The sequence below is a fragment of the Pseudorasbora parva genome, chromosome 8, assembly GCF_024679245.1.
Source record: "Pseudorasbora parva isolate DD20220531a chromosome 8, ASM2467924v1, whole genome shotgun sequence".
Taxonomy (NCBI): Eukaryota; Metazoa; Chordata; class Actinopteri; order Cypriniformes; family Gobionidae; genus Pseudorasbora; species Pseudorasbora parva.
The window spans coordinates 38,144,123-38,164,184 of record NC_090179.1 but is presented as its reverse complement, the minus strand read 5'-3'; the positions used below and the strand labels follow the sequence as shown (position 1 = coordinate 38,164,184).

The window sequence follows — 20,062 nt, the reverse complement described above, 5'->3', positions numbered from 1 at the left end:
ATGTAGATGCAAGTAACTGTGACAATAATTGTAGCCAACATGCATCAGAGAAAAGCATTTCATAATGTGAGTTTCCCTCCACTTTCAATTGTTTTACTTCAATGAAAGGTTAGAATCATGTGTACTGTAAAAAAAATATATATATATATTTTAAAAATAAGTTACCTGGTTGCCTTCATTTTGAGTTCATTGAAATTAAAAATTTGAGTTAATATGATGAACATTTTTGAGAATCGACAACCTTTTCAAATAGTATTAAAAGATTTTGTAAGCATATTGGGTAATTGTGTGTGTTTTATTTGTGAAGACGCAGTGAATCTATTTGAATATTTGTCAAATTTTTTATGTGGTTTAGATACAATAATATTTTGAGTTTCTATTTATTAAACCAATTTCCTTCATTATATCAACTTAAATTTTTTATTTCAATCAACTAAAAATTTTGAGTTGAAATTTTAAGGCAACCAGGTTACTTACTTTTTTAAGTTAAACCAAAAATATTTTTTCTATGAAAGATCAAAAGGATAAACAATGCAGATTTATTTTCACAGCTGAAAATCCAACTCACACAAACTTTTACACAAACTTTTTGTGTTGTTATTCTCATGAAAAATCAATAAAGGTATTTTTTTAAATGATCAGATTACTCAATTAGGTTACAGAAGCTTAATTGGTCAAATTAAATATGTCTCTCTCTCTTTGTCTTTTCAGTTTGCAAGACAACAGCTTTGCCTAATGGCTTAGCATAGCGCTGTCTGGCTCTTTTGATTAGATAAACAAGATATCACAATATTGAGCTATGTATTTGATCGGCAGCTGTGTTGGTGTTGCGGTTGAGTATAAAGCACAGTGTTTTGTGTTGAGGATCAGACGGTTTTTGAAGTAGCTGTTGTCAAGCTGCTGCAATTTTTTTTCATCTCCTTTTGATTTCTTTTTCCTTCCTGCGGTAAACCCGGTTATATAGTTTCACCTCTTATGTCTGTATTTCGAGTTGGTTGTTTTCTTGTATAAGTCTAATTTGACTCCTTAGTGGGTTATGATGTTACTGTTTAGTCTTGCATGAGCGACCACACCACAGGCCACAACAACAAAATGCAGCACTTAATGTGTCCCTTTTTGTCAAGAGAGGAGGAACAAATATTTACTTGCAGAAATTGGTTATATTATCCATTGGCAGCCAGTTTGATTCCTTTGTCAGCGTATTAGATGTGCTGCAGTTCCGTATTCTCTTTGTGAATGTGATCAAAGTGAACCTTTGAACAGCGTTGCTGTCTGTCATGAAATCAAAATTTGATCCACATTTTATGCAAGAGTAAACATGTATTTTGAATAACCCTATATGATATGCATGACTAAACATATACATGTTAAGGCTTGAGGCAACATTGTACCATAATGTAGTCAAAGTTGTACATTTCATATTGTTTCTTTCTTTTTTTGTCCCCATTATGCACATATTTATATTAATATTCCAAAGGAGGTTTCTGTAAAGTGCTAATTTCTTATTTTGCCTTGGTACGGTTTTTCCTGAAGGCAGCACATGTATATATTTCTGATTAAATAGTCCATTTATATTTCATTAAATTGATTTTGTGTAAAATATTATTAAAAATTAACAGCTTAATTTTTTATTTAGGTTTTAACAGTGATAAAATTGTAGTTTGTACACCTTACTTCAGCTTTTTCCCACAATTCCTTAATTTTGGCAGCACCTTTTCACATTCGTATAACATATGAAAAAAACAAAACAAAAAACAAATATGAATATATATATATATATATATATATAAATAAATATATATATATATATATATATATATATATATATATATATATATATATATATATATATATATATTGTGGGATCTTTTTTTTTTTTTTTTTTTGAGAATGGTACAATGTTGCCTTAAGGCAGAAATTATTTGAAAATGTACATTAGTGTTCTTTTTTAAGTAGAATAAAAAGTGTTTAAGATTTTAAGATTTACGTTTTATTCGGCTCCACATATCAAACCTGCAATTTTCTTTTCTGCTCAGTCCTGCCCACTATAAGAATCCGTCAAGCAGAAACGAATGCCACCGCTGACATGGGCTTCTCCACCCTGCTGGCCTGTGATGCTGACGGATTTCCTGAGCCGATGGTGACCTGGCTGAGGTAAGCCCGTGTTCTTCCTCAAAAACACCCCAGGAGAAACAAAGCACTGGTTTTGCTGCACCACTTTTTGTGGATTACGAGTTTAAAGCAAGATGAAAAGGCCTCTGAATAAATGAAGAACTTTGGTGGATGACATGGAATAGTGAAGCACACCATTAGTACTTTTAAAGTATGAGTCTCTCCTCAACCATAGTTGTGTTCCCAGCGGGTGTGTGTGCATTCTCTGCTCATGGAGGAGAGGACGTGAGACACAAATCCCTCGGGATGATACAGCACGCCTCAAGGATCTTTTGTTCGGTCGTGCTGGGGGGATGGGGTGAAGGAGGTGTTTATTTGGCTCAGAATAACTCGGGTCCTCTCCTCTGACAAGGGTTATGGTATATTTATTACCTGTTTGACCTCAAATCAAAGGATCACCACTATGGTCAAGAATCCAATGAATTCAAGAGCGTCTACACAAAGACAACTAATAGAGGGGCAAATAGAAGTAGAATAAAAGCCATTCAGCTGAAAGAGGTTGGCTAACAGTGTTTCCGAGTTTTTTTTTCCACCTGGAAAATCTTGAGGAATATTGAAAGCAGGGCTGTGTGGTAAAGTATAGGAGTGTGTGTTTGTGTATATATGTACATGTATATGTATATAAGTGCTGTCAATCGATTAATCGATTAATTAACTATTAATCACAATTAAAAACATCAGATTTTTGATTATTTTTGTTGTAATAATTTTACAGTTTTTCCAAATTAATGTAGAAACAGCTAAGAGACAGTGTATTTTAAATATTTGTTGTAATAGCATATTTTATACTAAAACTAATACTGCTACTGATGTCTCTGAAATAGATTGTTTTAAAAATTAATGATAGCTTTCAATTATACTGTAATGTTGAATGGCTATCAATTTTACTATTTTTTTAAAGCCTAGTTAATTTGTAAACTTAAAACAATCTTCACATAAACCCATTATAATTAAAGTCATATTTACCAGTGGCCTTCAGATATAATTAATATACAGAAATTGAATAAAGTTATCAAACACTACAGTCTTAAATGCATAAATTCTAAATTAAATATAGATCAATCCTTATTAAAAACAACTTTGTTCTTTGATGAACATTTAATGACAGATTAACCCATTTTCTCACAACTCTTTAAGTTCATTTAAGACGTTATTTAACTCATTTAAGACTGCTCTTATGAGAATATTTAACAATATGGGCATTTTGGCGTGAAAGAGAACCCGATTCTGAACCCAATCTTTCTGTGCGTTGTGTGTGTTACATAGGACATTCACAGCGTGTTCCCTTTTGTCTTGTCTTGAACGGTTTAAAAGCATTTTCATGAATAAGAACGTGATCATATAATGCAACGCTAGTCAAACGATTTAAAGAAATTTAAGCGTTAAACTGAAAAAATTAATCGCATGCGTTAACTCTAATTTGGACAGCCCTAAAATGACTGAACAAAATTATAATTGCAACATGTTAATTATAAACGCTATGATAAACTCATATTTACCATAGTAAGATAATTTTCTTTGCCTCTTTATTATTTAAATACTGTAAAAACTTCAACCACATTGGTTGAAAATGAATAAATGTTGAAATATTATATAAGAAGTTGTACCTATATATTATTTTGTAAAGTTACCCAAAGGATTCATGAGCTAATTACAAAAAAGAACATTATATTAATTATTTATTGTAATAAAAAATAATCGTTAGATTAGTCGACTAATCCAAAAAATAATCGTTAGATTAGTCGACAGAAAAAATAATCGTTAGTTGCAGCTCTAGTGTGTGTGTGTGTGTGTGTGTGTGTGTGTGTGTGTGTGTGTGTGTTTTCTGCCCAGGGTATAATAATAATACATTTATTATTATTAATTCTCTAAATTTTGCATGCCTAACATAAAGAGCATGGCACTTTGAAGGGGAAAAGTATTCAGATTTGTCTTCCACGTTGCACTATTGTTTCAATAAGTTAGCACTTATTTTCCTCCCAGGAACGACAATCTACTGGTGAGCGGGGATAAATACAACTTCAATGAAGACGGCTCAGAGATGACAATACTAGATGTGACAAAGCTGGACGAGGGAGATTACACATGCATTGCTTTGAACAAAGCTGGGAAGAGCGAACAAGAACTTAGCCTTAAAGTCTTTGGTAAGAATCCATTAGAGATGGAGTCTCACAGAAGTCTAGAGATTTGACAGCACTTTGTCAAAAAATTCAGCATTGACAAAAGAAAGATTTCAGTTTTATTCTGCAGAGAAAAAAAAGTGTAGTTGCATGAATATGTTGTTTTAGGAAATGTCTTAAGAATACCATAAGCAAGTCTACAGATTTTTTTCTTTCTTCTTTGAAAGGTATTTTTAAAGTGGTTTGTTTCCATTAAACATTAAGTACATTTTAAATGAAAATGAAATAAACTTTCTTCTGTGGAACACAAGGGTGATATTTATATCCTTCATACTATAAAGAAGTCTAAAAATGACAAAAGTTCACCTTAGAAGTAGGCATATGATTATATTCCAAGACTTTTGAAGTCAGGACTGAAATAAATTGGTCTTAAATTGCATTCATCCAAAAATAAGCAAAATAATTTGCAAGAGACATGAAAACTATTTTTACTATTGACTTCAAATTTGGCCTGACGTGTCTTCACATGCCATTTTTGAATTATCATTCTGCAAAATGTTCCACAATGAAAGTCATATAGGTTTTTCAACATTTTGGAGTCCTCTAACCTTTTAAAATGTGTCCTCAGTGCAACCAAAAATCACATATTTGAAAAGCCAGTCCACCACAGAAATGGACGAACGGGTCACGTTAACATGCGAGGCCACCGGAGACCCCACGCCCACCATTACCTGGAGCTTCGGCACCCGGGTCTTCACAGAGGGAGAGCAGGTAACACCAAACGCACAGGCACGGGCTCTCCTCACTGGTTAGAAGAGGGAGCAGGGGATAGAAGTGTAGCATGTTCATCACGGTCGAACACAGACAGGCAGCAGCTAGTTCAGTGATGGAGTCGTGGTGCACCTGCCTCTGGCTGTTTCATGCATACAATTCTTTTTGTCTGCAGGAGCACCAAAAGAGGATTTATCAGGTATGAGATCAGAAGGTCAGGTATAGTAATGAGCCGCTTAGATGTTTCTTAATTCCAATTTTTCCAAAAATGGCTCTGATGTCGTCTGCATTCTTAAGACGTTTGCTAATCAACCATCTGGTGTTTTGATTTCCTGAAGTTCTTCAAGTCATGATACTATCTGCAGTTGTTGATATGTGCAAAAGATGTGCATGGTGGTGAAATTGCAATACTATTGCAACGGTTCCTGACAGGAAAAGTGATGATGGATGAGCTCTAAAAATTGCCTTACATTTGCTCCGTTCCATAACCTGGTGCGCTGCCTACAGAGGCTGCTTTGTGGCTTTTTTGGCACCATAGGCCCGCTTCTGAGTCTAAGGCTGTTCCAAACGCCAGGTAAATGAATTATGCTGCTGCCTAAGATACCTTGATTTAACCTGATTCTTAGGCAGCACAGCATTTCTTCTTTTGCAGAAAAGGCATTGCCATAATGCATTGCAATGAGCACAGTGAATGATAAATCCAAAATTGTAGAGAAAAGATTCATTATAAATATATTTCAAATATATAGTATTGTTAAAGCGGTCATGACATGCTTTTTATTTTGTTATTTTAATGTTCCTTGAGGTTCACTTATAATGTTAAATGCAGAATATGTCATTTTCGGCGCTAGAGTTCACTTATTCTAAACAAAGGTATAATGATGCCTTTTTTTTTGTGGAATTATGGGAGTTGTAATCTTCACCTCTACAGCCGGTGGAAAAGAATCCGACGGGACTCGGGCAGAAATCATATTCATGATTGAGCGAATGTATTAAAGATTTATTAGCATTACTGTAGTATGAAGCAGGGTGCGGCTGAAAGCTGTTAGAGCAGAACGAGGCCGCTGGAGCGATTGATAATGAGAGACGAGCGACACACGGCTCGAGAACAGCGGCGCTTTTATTATGCCACAGACGAGTGCTTCCGTTTCTTCTGCTCATGTGTATGTGAGGTAACACAGCGCTGTTTTATCATATTACATACATTTGAGTGTGCTGGAAAGTTATGTTATAACGCTACTAGTTATAATGCGGCCAGATCAAGCTAGACTGATATTAGTCATGGTAAAACATGGTACCTGCAGTAAATCAATAAAAACAGATTTAAACAATAAGACTAACTGTGTTGAGCTGAATAACAATGATTAGTTTTCTGTCAATGAATATATCTAAACAGTTGCTCACCTGTCTAAAAAAAAACACATTATATATTAAAGCATCGTTGGTGTTTCCATGGTTTCTACAAAATAAAACGGAAACTCACTGAAATCGAGGGTAATGTGGGTATGGTGCTACGTTTCTATTAACCTTTAAATTGCGCAAATTGAAATTGCGAATTGAAAATGCGCAATTTGATGTATAATCAGTTATTCGTTAGTGAACTATTTGTTAATTTCCTGCTTTGGAGGTAGTCATATGCAAATGTATTTGCCTGTGAGTCGTCACAGATACCGCAGTATCAAAACGAGCCATTTTTGTAACTTGATTAATGTAACTTGCTTACAATGAAGCTATGAAACTTTTACAAAGACCACTTACTTGCTAAAAGTTCAAGGCAAATTTAATTTCTCATGTCATGACCCTAAAAATTAGAACAATTAAAAAAAATACATTCAATATTTATGCAGTCTTTTTATGCTTCTGTTAGAGCAGGTATCAACATGCTAATGTTGTTATTTTATGTTATCAAAGTAAAAAATGTAATATTTTGTTTTATTAATATTTATATACTATAAATATTTTGTTTTATTAATATTTATATACTTATATATTTATTAAGGTTTCAGAATTAGCTTTTATTTTCATATATTTCAGTTCTAATTTTAATTTAATTTAATTTGGAGTAATTTAGTTTAGTCCTGTTATCATTTCTAATAATTAAAAAAATGCATTAACATTTAGGCTTAATTTATTTTTATTTCAGATTTAGTTTGATTTTATTTATTTTTAAACTGGCAATTTAAGTGCTTCAACTTATTTTCTATTTTCTTTCAGCTTTTTTTTGTGTGTCTTTTCCTCCTTTTTTAGTTAACAGTAAAGCAGCCCACTAGATTTTGGAACAGAGCCATTGTCCTCAATCCTTGAGATAAATACAAAATAAGCTTGATTTTGATCATGCCGAGTCACCATCATCACAGGGTTCCTAAAGGAGCATTTTTATATAAGCTCTTTGTTGGACCGCTTTGTCATTTCCTGTGTCTTCTTGTCCAGTCTTGCTCATCTCATGTGGGTGTTGGGTTGTCACGATTGCCAGCATCTCTTCACTGGCCTGTGTTGATAACCATGTATTTTTTTCATGGTTACAAAAATGATTAGCAGGTTTCTTTGGCTCTATTGTTTTTTATATATTAGCATCAAATAAGACCAGCTGTCTCTGTTGATTTATCTTTCAGTCAGCATGAAATACAAATTGATTTTTTTTAAATAAATATTCCTGCTTTTTATTAGTCATGATTTATGAGTGTGTGTTATTCCAGAGGGTTAAAAATATTAAAATGGAAAACTTGCTCGGCTTAAAATATTTAGTTTTGTTATTTTGCTTTTTTATATCCATCAGGGAAATATAAATCAATAACGAAATAGTTATCAGGCTTAAATGTATTTATATTTATAACCAAACAGTGATGTACTATATGAACAACAGCAAATAATATTTAAAGATTTCTGTCTCCCTCGATCTCATTTAGTTTCTCAACAGTGTTTCTCAGAGTGTGTTGGGTGAAAAAAAAAAATCATCAGTGTGAAAACTATTTTATTTATATATATAAATAAAATATATATACAAATAATAACCAATAGTATTTAAACATTTTTGAGGTGAAATCAAATCCCAATCTGCATATTCTTTTCCTTTTTGAGGAATCAGAATCGTTCGGAAATGTCAAATTACTGAAGTTAAATGAGAACACGGTTTCATGCTGGCTTTACCTAAGCGGTCTGGAAAAAGACAATCAACAGTTAGTGTTGTTCACGCGTGAAAAGCAAATTGCCGTAACACTGCTAATTATTTTTGAATGTGTCACTTTGCTGTTTCAACAGTGCTATACAGAACATCACATGCTTGAAGGGGGACTTTTTAATTCTTTGTTTGCACAACCTTTTTTTTCACAACAGCATTTCACTGGGTGCTTCAGATGAGCAATTCCTTTTTAATAACTCAATGTCATGCTATAATTTCTTTGCTTGCGGATGTGAGAACGGTTTATTGAAAATATTTGCAAGACCGTTAGCTCTTCTTGCTCCGCATGATGCATGTTTCTACCTTCCCGTGCCCTCTTTTACACAGCTGTGTGTCATGTATTACTCCCGTGTTCATATGCGCATTGAAATCGTTCACTGTCTTGAGCTTCCTGCCGTTTTAAAATGAATGTTTTCTCCCTCAGAAAGGCCTAGCTCATATCTTATCTTCTGATTGTAATAGTTGGGTCAATAAAAAAATGAGTTGAGGACTGTCATATATTGCAGTCTCTGGGCCACTTACCAAGGTGCCAGACAAATGAGCGGGTCATAAAAATGGCAGGGTAGAAGCGCCGCAGGGCGATAAAGAATTGGCCACGGACCACAGCTTATCACAATCCGGTTGAAAGACAAGAGGAGAATTCAACCCCTGAACAAGAGCCAATACATCAGCCACTTTTTGTCTCGTCTTTTCTCAGCCGTGCCTCCCTTTCTGGGACTCCTTCGTGAAATCTGTAGAACATATTAAAGGGATAGGGAAACAAAAATGAAACTTCTGTCTACTTTGTGCAGCATTGTGTTGTGCCAAATCTTTGTGTTTGGGTGCATGAATATTGAGCAGACTGTTCAAGCTGCTGCTTTGCATACAATGAAACACTGCAAATCATCCTTTTCATACTCATGCAATTTATTTAAAACACAAAATATAAAAACATTTAAGATGTATGCCTAAAACAAAAAAATTAATATATTTTCCAATATATGTTGTTAACTTATTAGAAAATAGTATTGTATGGATTTTATATAAAATATAAATCTCTTTTTTTAATAATAATACTACTTTATTAATGTACAGTCTTGCTTCCAAATCTATTTAGTTTTATTTTTTAATGATGTTTAGGTATTTTTAATGGAGAAACTAGATATTTTGATCAAAAGTGACACTAAAGACTAAAGGATTTTATTTGAAATGAATGCTGTTCTTTTGACTAATCTTTTGCAGTTCTTCAGAGAATCCTTAAAAAACATCATGTTTTCCACTATAAAATACTAAGCAGCACAACTGTTTTTAACATTTGGTAATAATACACTTTTCTTAAGCAGCAAATCATCTATTAGAATGATTTCTAAGGGATTATGTGACACTGAAGACTGGAGTAATGATGCTGAACAGGAATAATGTACATTTTAAAATATATTCTAATAGAAAGGGGTAATATTATAGTTATTACTGTATTTTTGATTAAATAAGTGTTTGTTTTGTTTCTTTTTTCACCTTGCCACTTTTTCGTATGGAAAAGAACCGGCAGAATAAAAAGTCATATGGGTTTGGAATGTCATGTGCGGTGGTTATGCTTTATTTCAATAGTCCACTTTAAACATTCTACTAACTATAAGTAACTTTGCAACTACATGTCAACTAACTCTTTCTGTCAGTAGACTGGTAGGTTATGGTTAGGTGCTTGTAGTTGCCAAGTTACTTTTAGTCAGTAGAATGTCTGTTGGGGGACCAACAAAATAACGTTTTAGTAAATATTAATCAGACAGTCTACAAATACTCAAATGCCAGTTAGTTGACAATGTAGTTGCAAAGTTACTTATAGTTAGTAGAATGTCTAAAGTGGACTATCAAAATAAAGTGTTACCGAAGATATTGTCTGAACTGTCCCTTTAACAAATGAAGACCAGTATTGCGCACGGACTAGTCTGGTAAGATCACGCAGTAAAGTAGTTTCATTACTAAAGCCCACAGACACACTCCAGAGAGAGGAGGGCATGTGTAGGGCAGCTCTTGTTTTCAGACACAATGCTCTTTCAGATCAATGCCTTCTGGTTGTGCCGTCATTGATAGCTTTGTCCGTTCGTGCCAGTGACCCCACAGCGAGTGAAAAGCGTCCCATTCCCTGAGCTTGGTAAACAGCGTTTCCTGGCAAACTGTGGCTGATCTGATGAAACCGAGATATGGAAGCTGTCCCTCTCATGGTAGTTCCACTGGAGCGTAAGATTTTCACAGCGCCCTTATTGATATTTACTGTCTTGAAAGATAAAAGCAATCTTCCAGGTTAAACGCAATGTTTGCACTATTATCAGTGTCTCTGCTGATTATTGCATTTCTGATTAAAGTTGTTGAAAAACTATAAGACATCTTTTAAAGTGTTTACTTCAGTTGAGAAGTCTATTTCATCTGTTGAGATTTTAAAAATTCCTTGTATTATAAAAATACAGTAACTTTAAAAGGATAGTTCACTCAAAAATTCAGAATATTCTGTCATTAATTACTCACCCTAATGTCATTCCAAACCTGTAAGACCTTTGTTCATCTCACAATGAACACAAATGAAGATATTTTTGATGAACTTCAAGAGCTTTCTGACCCTCCCATAGACAGTAACGTAATAACCAATATTAAGGTCCAGAAAGGTAGTAAAGACATTGTTAAAATAGTCCATGTGACTCCTGTTGTTCAACCTTAATGTTATGAAGCGACAAGAATACTTTTTGTGTGCAAAAACAAAACAAAACAAACATAATTACTTTATTCAACAATTTTTTTCTCTTCTGTGCCAGTCTTTTACGCTGTTGACGTAGTAAACAGTATAGAGCTTCCGGGTTCTCTACCAGAACACTGGCTCACTATTGGCCAGTTCTCTGCATTACATAAATACTTTGTTGTGCTCTGACATATAAGCTCTGTACTGTTTACTACGTCAACAGAGTAGGAGACTGACACAGAAGAGAATAAATAAATGAATAAAGTCACTATTTTGGTTTGTTTTTCCTATTCTAGTCATTTCAGAACATTAATGTTGAACCACTGGAGTCACATGCACTGTAAAAAAAAGTCTGTAAAAATAGGGCACAGTGTACTGTATATATATATGAAGGAATTTTCCGTATTGTTTTTTTACAGGTATTTTACCTGTATTTTGAATTACACATTGCACTATTTTGTGTTTTAAAGGTGCCGTAGAATGAAAAAATGAATAAACCTTGCCATAGTGAAATAATAAGTTCAGTACACAGACATCACATACTGTGAGTCTCAAACACCATTGCCTCCTACTTCTTTTGTAAATCTTGTGCATGAAAAACACCACGGAAAAATAAGTGATTCTCAACATAACGCAACATGTGAAATTGCTGGGATTTTTAATATGTACGCCCCCAACAGTTGCATATGTCCGAACATGTTCATTGTCAGGCGGATCTGATGGAGCCGAATCATCAGGACTGCAGATAAACAAGTTACACTCGAGGATAGCAAAAACGGCAGCTCTCATGGACACAAATGTCATGTTCCAGGCTGTGCAGGGGACGTGGGGACTTTTCATACCCTTCCCACAGATAAAACATGTCAACAGTCATGGTTGATGTATATTATAATCAGATACTGCAACAATTTAATTCAAAATCCTTCGTTTATTTGGCTCATTTCAAGCAAGCTTCGCTCAGCGTCTTAAACTAGAGAAAGGGGCAATTACAACTGTATTCCTGCAAGCAGTAAGTAGCGATTTATCCACTTATTAACTATCTATTTAAACAATTTCTGATTAAATTAAACGTTTCTTAGAGAGACAGCGTTGTCTAGATGACACAAGATGCTAGTACAGTAGCAATAGGAAACCGAAGTACCATACCAAACTAAACAGTAGGGATGCACCGAATGTTCGGCAACCGAATAAGTAAAAAGGCCGAATAATTTTTGGCGAACAATGACGTTTTTAATGACGCGATCAAATAGTAACCCACGTAGAGTGAGAGGCGGCGCTTTATGCAGCAAACATGTCAGCAGTGTGGAAGCACTGTTTAGTGCTGCATCTCATGTCATCGATGAGAAGAGGAACCGACTTTCATGTGAGAAAGCAGAGAAGCTACTTTTCATAAAGAAGAACCTGCCACTTTTCCTGAAGAAGTAGGCTAAGTAGGCTTATGTCTAGGACAGTTATTTATTTGTTGTGGGTTCATCCACCTTTTTTGCACTATTCAATGCACATTTGATGTTGTAGACATACAGAGTGTATTTTTGTTATTTTATTTATTTCTCTGAAAAGCAACACAAAATAGTAAAATGCAAATTTTTACTATTTAATTATTGTAATGGTAAAAAAATTCGGCCAAGCATTTCATTATTATTCGGTTTCGGCTTCGGCCAAGAATATCATTTCGGTGCATCCCTACTAAACAGTGTGTCTAATGACAAAGGGTAATATTATTTTGTATTACAAAATACAACAGTAGATACGTTTGTCATACTACGTTAGTTTAGTTGCTTACAGATCGCTCACTCAACCCTTCTAGCTAACGTCATCTTCTCCACCATATAATTTCAAATGATAGTTATTTGACAAGGCTTCTATTCATTTTGTAAAAATATATATACTTATATTTTTGAGAACTGAAGTATGATATCTTTGCATGCTTGTATTTCAGAGTACATCACAGTCACTGTGTTGCCTACATTATGACTAACGTTATATAAACATGCAATTTCGTTGATGAAAAAGACCTAAAATAACCGAAAAAGATGAACAAAAAGCACTGGTTTTGGTTTTGTCGGGGGGGAAAGAAGAGCGTTCGTGCGTGCGTTTGCCTGATTTCAGTAATTAAATCCCCCAATTAGAGCTTTTCTGTAAAAAGAACAAGTATACTATCCAGTGTTTTACCTAATACATGTGCAATCTGGCAACCATATGCATGCAAGCACTCTCTCACGCTCAGATGATCTGAAAACACCAATAAACAAGAAAGCTGTGTTTCAGCAATCTCCATTTGAGATGTTCTGCTTAAAGTGTCATACAGTCGGTCTGTGTTCTGTCAGGACTCACAAGCTCCTTCTCTGAACAACTGAACTTGTGTGTGAGCTGCTAAAATAGGCCAATAGGAGCAGAGCTCAACATTAATATTCATGACCTTTCCAAATAAGGCAAAAACAGAGCATTACATCCTAGGGACAATTTCTGGGGTTGTAAATGGACCTCTAAAACTGTATCTGGACAATTTTTGCTCTTAAATAAGTCAAATACCCTCTAGGTAGATATCAGAGAACAACTCATTCTAGGGCACCTTTTTAAGGGTCAACGGAAATTTCCGTAACATTACTGGATAATGTACTTGCAGAAAATTAACAGTACATTTTCCGTTATTATTTTTTACAGTGTGAACTATTGTCTTTACTACCTTTCTGGGCCTTGAAATTGGTTATTGTGGCGAGGTTGATGAGCGCGAGATCGTGCGTGATTGAGAGTGAGCATGAGCGTCAGCGGTCTCGAGTTCTCTCATGAAGGAGCTTGGAGGCGTATAAGGACGAGAGAGGACCAGGCCTGGAATTTACGTTGTGTTTTGTTTGATTTATTATGTGTGTGTGTGGCAGTTGTCCGTGAGGGGCTGCCCGCGTTACTTTCATTTTGTTTGTTTAAGTCTCTTAAATGTTCGCCGGTTCCCGCCTCCTCTTTCCCATATCTATGAGTTACATTACAGTTATGATGTTGCTGTCTATGGAGAGGTCAGAAAGCTCTCGGATTTCATCAAAAATATCTTCATTTGTGTTCCGAAGATGAACGAAGGTCTCTTGGTTTTGGAACGACATGAGAGTGAGAAATGAATGGCATAATATTCATTTTTGGTTGAACTAACCCTTTAAGAACCAAGTTGCAAAATGGTCTCATTCTGAAATTTCATTCATCAGGTTTATAAGAAAGACATATTCAGAAATTTGCTTTGCATAGTCAAGATTATAAGAAAAAAGCAGAAAATATGTTTTTGTTATTCTCTTTCTAACAGCAAAACACTGACTATAAGAGTAACATCGGTGGATGAAAACTTGTTTTGTTTCTGACTGTGCAGCAGCTGTTGCTCTGCATGTCCTCCCAAATAAATGAAGTGAGCAGTGTGGAGTGGAAGCAGACTTCCAAGATTAAGCCTTTTTTCAAAGCAGCAGTGTTTTCTCTTGCTGCTCAACCACAATGATGAGAGGTTAATGCCAAAAATGCCATTTTAGTAAAAATTCATTGCAGTCACACAATGTGCAATACTATTGAAAATATTTCATTCTTACATACACTACTGTTCAAAAGTTTGGTGTCAGTAAGATTTAAAAAATAATGTTATTCAGCAGAGATGCATTAAATTGATCATTAAAATGACAGTACATGCATTTATATTGTTACAAAATATTTCTATTTCAAATAAATGCTGTTCTTTTGAACTTTTTTAATCGGAAAATCCTTAAAATAAATATATTAAGGCAGCACAGCTGTTTTTATAATGGATAATTATAATCTTTACAATGATTTCTAAAAGATCATGTGACACTGAAGCCTGTAATAATTACTAGCAATATTACTGTTTTTCTGTATTTCTGGTCAAATAAATACAGCCTTGGTGAGCAGAAGAGACTTCTTTCAAAAACAAACAAAAAATATTCTTAATGGTTCCAAACTTTTGACCAGTAGTGCGCTATTCTCCTATATTATCCCAACAAGCAACTACATTTAATTAAGAAGATTCCTGATCATTTCAATTTAAACGTAATATTTTATGCAGCATTATGAGTAAATTATGAGTGTTTGCCTCTTTAACTAAAAAATTGAATATGACCCCATTCAGAAATAAATGATTGTTGGCACTCACATGCTACTGTCCCATGTGTGCTTCAGACACCTTTACTGCACTGCTCACAACTTTTCTTTTGCGTTTTATAATTAACACCTCATGCATTTGGAAATACCCTCATGGTATAAACACAATGTGATCCTCGAATTAGCTCAGATTTAATGTGCGTTATTGAGGAGTTCATAAACTCTTGCTTGAATAAGCTGCCAAGTTCTAGATCAGATAGATGCATACCTGCGATTTGTTCATTTGAGAGATCAGAGCAGGCCCAAGGCGTCGAGCACCTGATGTAATCAGAATGAGCGTCATGTAATAATGTCAACAATAATCTCAACATTTCATTTACATAAGCAGCTTGTTCATTTTGTTCTGCTACTTTATCAGGCTTGAAAATATCATTCAAGCATTCGTCATTAGCCTAGGGCTCTAGTTTATACTAAGATATTAACTTTAATTAGTAGCAATTACACAGCGTTGCAGAATAAAAGGCATTGATCATAACTGTTTATCCCATGTGAGTCTCCAGGGAGGTAGTTAGCCAAATGAAAGCTGCAAGTCTAGCAGACTCGGCCTGCTGTCATCATAACAACCCTGCAAGGGTTTCGTTTTTTTTTTTTTTTCCTTTTCTGTTGCTCTAGCAAAATGACTTGCGCTGTTCAGTTCTTGCCTTTTTTGTTGTTGCAAGCACAGTACAGAGAAGCATTGGTTTGCTCAAGTGCACTAAAACCCCATTCACGCCGCCAGCGACACGATCCCATTCATATTCAATGGAGGGCTTGCAACTTCTCAGCAACAGTGACCGTTGACGACAGAATGTAGGCGTGTCAAGCAACGCAAGTCAAGTGACAAAAGTTCAGAAATGGCAACTTTATGCAAATGAGCAGTGAGTTTCACAAGCGACAGCTCATTCATTTTGTTCCGAAACAGGGACTTAAATTGTTGCATTTTTGCATTTTCTTCTTGATTCGGTTCACTTTCACAAGGCAACATTTCAAAGTGTACCAAAATGTGTCTTTAAAGGGTTAGTTCACCCAAAAATGAAATTGATGTCATTAATGACTCACCCTAATGTCGTTATTTAAGGTGTTTTATGTTTTAGTCCCAGAGCATATGCAGTCTATGCACACTTTACTGTCCATGTCCAGAAAGCTAATAAAAACATCATCAAAGTAGTCCATATGTGACATCCGTTGGTTGATTAGAATCTCTTGAAGCATCGAAAATACATTTTTGTCCAACAATAACAAAAACTACGACTTTATTCAGCATCAGTCTTCTCTTCCACGTTCCTCAAATAAAGATCCAAATGGTTCATGATTCAATGAATCGATTTAATGATTCGTATCGCCAATGTCACATGATATCAGCCATTTAACACGCGATCCAAACGGCTGAAATCACGCAACATTGGCGATCCGAATCATTGAACGATTCACTGATTCATGAACCGTTTGAATCTTTATTTGAGGATTGAAAACAAATGCGGAAGAGAAGACTGATGCTGAATAAAGTCGTAGTTTTTGTCATTTTTGGACCAAAATGTATTTACTACAAAATGAAAAGTATAACTACAAAAGAAAAGACAATGTGACTGTGGTGTGACAGGCAGCGGGGCGGGGGACCGCGAGAGCGGGCCGGTGATTAACGTTCATGAGTGCCAGCTGCGTGGCACACCGGTCTCGTCTCGCGGCCATGTGACGGGAGCATATATAAGGAGGAGCAAGAGCTGCGGAGGACGAGAGAGGACCAGGCCTGGAATTTTATGTTTAGTTTTGTTTATGTGTTTGTGGGCAGTCGTCCGTGAGGGGCTGCCCACGTTTTATTTTGGTGTGTGTTTGCGGGCAGTCGTCCGTGAGGGGCTGTCCGCGGTTTTACTTTCATTTTGTTTATTTATTTTGAATAAATGTGTTTGAAACGTTCGCCGGTTCCCGCCTTCTTCCTTCCCATGAACGAACTTCATTACATTGGTGCCGAAACCCGGGAGGAAGGAGGGACGCGCTGTCGGAGAGCCCTCGCTGCTGAGGGGGATCGCGGTGCTGAGGAGTTCGGGCAGCGCGGATGAAGAAAGACCGCGAGTGACTGCCCGAGGCGGTGGTGCTGGAGCGAGTGAAGACCGGTGGGACGGAGAGCTCGCTGCCGTGCCCCTGGGTCGAGGTGGGGTGGCGGCCGTCCTGGAGGGAGCGGAGGAGTTGCCGGCGTTCGCCGTGGGCCGGAGCCTGCTGCCATCCGCCGGAACGGGGAGGAGCAGGGAACCCGGAGCTCGCTGCCGACTGCCCTCAATAGGAGGAGCCACCGCCGGCCGCCAGGGGGCGGAGGAGGATCGGGCCGTCCACCGGGCGTCCAGCACCATCGCATAGCACCGCGAGGAAGAGCCTCTCGGCTGGTGAGGACCGAGCGGCAGTGTGTCGGGGAACCGGACCAGAATTTTTTTTTTCTTTTCTTTTTCTCTTTCTTTCTTTTTTCCCTCTCTCCCCTCTCTCGTCCACGGGCTCCGTGGGCTCCTCGTGCTCCCGTCTACATTTCTCTCGCCTCTCTGTCCTTACCCCCAGGTGCCGCGGCCGCCGTGATCGGCCCCCCCGGGAGGGGGGGGGGGGGGGGGAGTAGAGCGCAGTCTCGGGAGTGCCCCCCGGCCTGCGAGGGGCGATGGGGGTATGTGGTGTGACAGGCAGCGGGGCGGGGGACCGCGAGAGCGGGCCGGTGATTAACGTTCATGAGTGCCAGCTGCGTGGCACACCGGTCTCGTCTCGCGGCCATGTGACGGGAGCATATATAAGGAGGAGCAAGAGCTGCGGAGGACGAGAGAGGACCAGGCCTGGAATTTTATGTTTAGTTTTGTTTATGTGTTTGTGGGCAGTCGTCCGTGAGGGGCTGCCCACGTTTTATTTTGGTGTGTGTTTGCGGGCAGTCGTCCGTGAGGGGCTGTCCGCGGTTTTACTTTCATTTTGTTTATTTATTTTGAATAAATGTGTTTGAAACGTTCGCCGGTTCCCGCCTTCTTCCTTCCCATGAACGAACTTCATTACAGTGACAGAAATGGCTTGTGGCATCGGCGGCTGGCAGTGAGAGAGAAAGCACTATCTGTATTTCCGGGCTTAAAGGGTTAGTTTCCCAAAAATGAAAAATATTTCATTTATTACTTCGTTTACACCTTTAAATTTTTATACATTACACCTTCGTTCATCTTCAGAACACAAATGAAGATATTTTTGTTGAAAGCTGATGGCTGAGAAAGGCTTCAGAAAGACCTCCATTGGCATTCAGTACATTTCCACTGACCCACTCTCAAGACCCATAAAGGCACTAAATACATCGATACAAAGTCCATCTCACTACAGTGGCTGTACAATAGTTTTACCAAGTGACAAGAATAGTTTTTGTGTGCCAAAACAAATCAAAATAACGACGTTGATGAAAGAAGGTGTTACGGGTGTCCAACGACATGAGGGTGAGTAATCAATGAAATAATTTTTATTTTTGAGTGAACTAACCCTTTAACCAAAATGAAATCACATTAAATTATACAAATAATCCACTTAGACTGGGTGTGCCGTACACGTGGTGTACGTAACAGAGTTCCAGAGCGATTTTACAGTTTTATATGATTCGACTATAACCACATACATGGATATAATAAAATGATGTTTGGAAAACTAACTGTCTGCAGTTATAGTGAGTTTGATTCATACATTGATAGTTTGTGTGTAAGCAATAAATTGCGAGATCCTGTGCTGTATTGTGAATACAGTCCCTGCTGAAGGGCGCTGTTAGGCATGACCCCTTCAGCCATGACTTATTTATGACACACCACTAGCCTCGAGTACCTTGTTGCTTTTATAAAATGGTTACCACACAATACAAATATTAAAGCCAAATGTGTATCATTGCATCTTTCATGAAGTAAAATCACTAAAAGCTTTCCTTCCACCAGGAAAAATAGTCCCTGCAACAGAAGCAACAGGGTTACACACACACACACACACACACACACACACACACACACACACACACACACACACACACACACATTGTCTAAATCATGGTCACGGCCTTGAAGATAAGTCACATTATTATGTCATTTAAATGGCAGCAAAGACTGCCTTAATGAGCGAGTCAGTCAGAAGTGAAGACTTTTATATTGAAAGGACTGAAACTGGTTGTGAACATACGCAACTTACAGATCCTTTGACTAGCGCTGCCAGTGTCACGCATGGGAAAACCCGTTAACTGTTATAAGGACAAGATTTTGTAGCAGACATTCAAACTGATTTATTATTATGAACATAAGGCTGACCTGAAGGAATATGTTATATCAGAATGCAGGTAATACATAGCCTGACAAGCCAGACCCACATCAAGATGTTTGGTCTGGAAACTCACCATAGACAGGGCTCAATCTGAGGGGCGGGATAAACGGTTGTCTTTCAAACTCTCTCTGCACGCGATAGGATAGCGCTACAACCAACCAGAGCAACGAAGGTGAAGCGGAGCTCGTTGATAGATTAAACATTCACCGTAACTCAGAACACATCTTCCCTTTTTAAGAATGACTTCAGTGCCGTTCTTTTCTCAGAGAAAAGCTTAACTTCAAGTCTTCCAGAGTCGCGGTCAAAGCTGATTCGAAAGACCGCCGTTCGCCAGTTTCTGTGTTTACTAGAAACGCAACGCAAACGCAACTCGGCCCTCGTCATTATGTTAAGCCCCGCCCACCAACTCTATACACGATGTGATTGGCGCGACCAGAGTTTGGCGATTACAGCTCAGAAGGGTATTGAGAGTTGCTAGACGACACTCGTAGGCAGATTAGATTTGCTGCCGCTAGGGTGCGTCTAGATTTCTAGGCTACGTAATACACTCAGTCACTCTCACAATAAAACAGTAAGCTTCAGTGAACAATATCAATTGAGAACAAACATGTGTAGTGACACACAGAACCATTGGGCTAAGTCATAGCTGTGTTTTATCGTGAATACAAAACAGCTATTGACCAATCA

General features: G+C 37.2%; 1 protein-coding gene across 9 annotated transcripts in view; it reads left to right on the top strand.

Moving 5' to 3' along the window:
- The window catches only part of ncam1b (neural cell adhesion molecule 1b), a 254,592-nt gene that overhangs the window by 81,684 nt on the left and 152,846 nt on the right, over positions 1–20,062 (top strand). For 5 of the 9 annotated variants that reach the window (XM_067451159.1, XM_067451156.1, XM_067451154.1 and 2 more), the window contains exons 6-8: positions 2,037–2,154; positions 4,156–4,316; positions 4,921–5,063. In XM_067451159.1, coding sequence (XP_067307260.1) covers positions 2,037–2,154; positions 4,156–4,316; positions 4,921–5,063 — 422 coding nt within the window. Of the gene's footprint in view, positions 1–2,036; positions 2,155–4,155; positions 4,317–4,920; positions 5,064–5,238; positions 5,263–20,062 lie in introns of all 9 variants that reach the window. The other 4 variants (XM_067451158.1, XM_067451157.1, XM_067451153.1 and 1 more) reach the window with 1 other exon arrangement.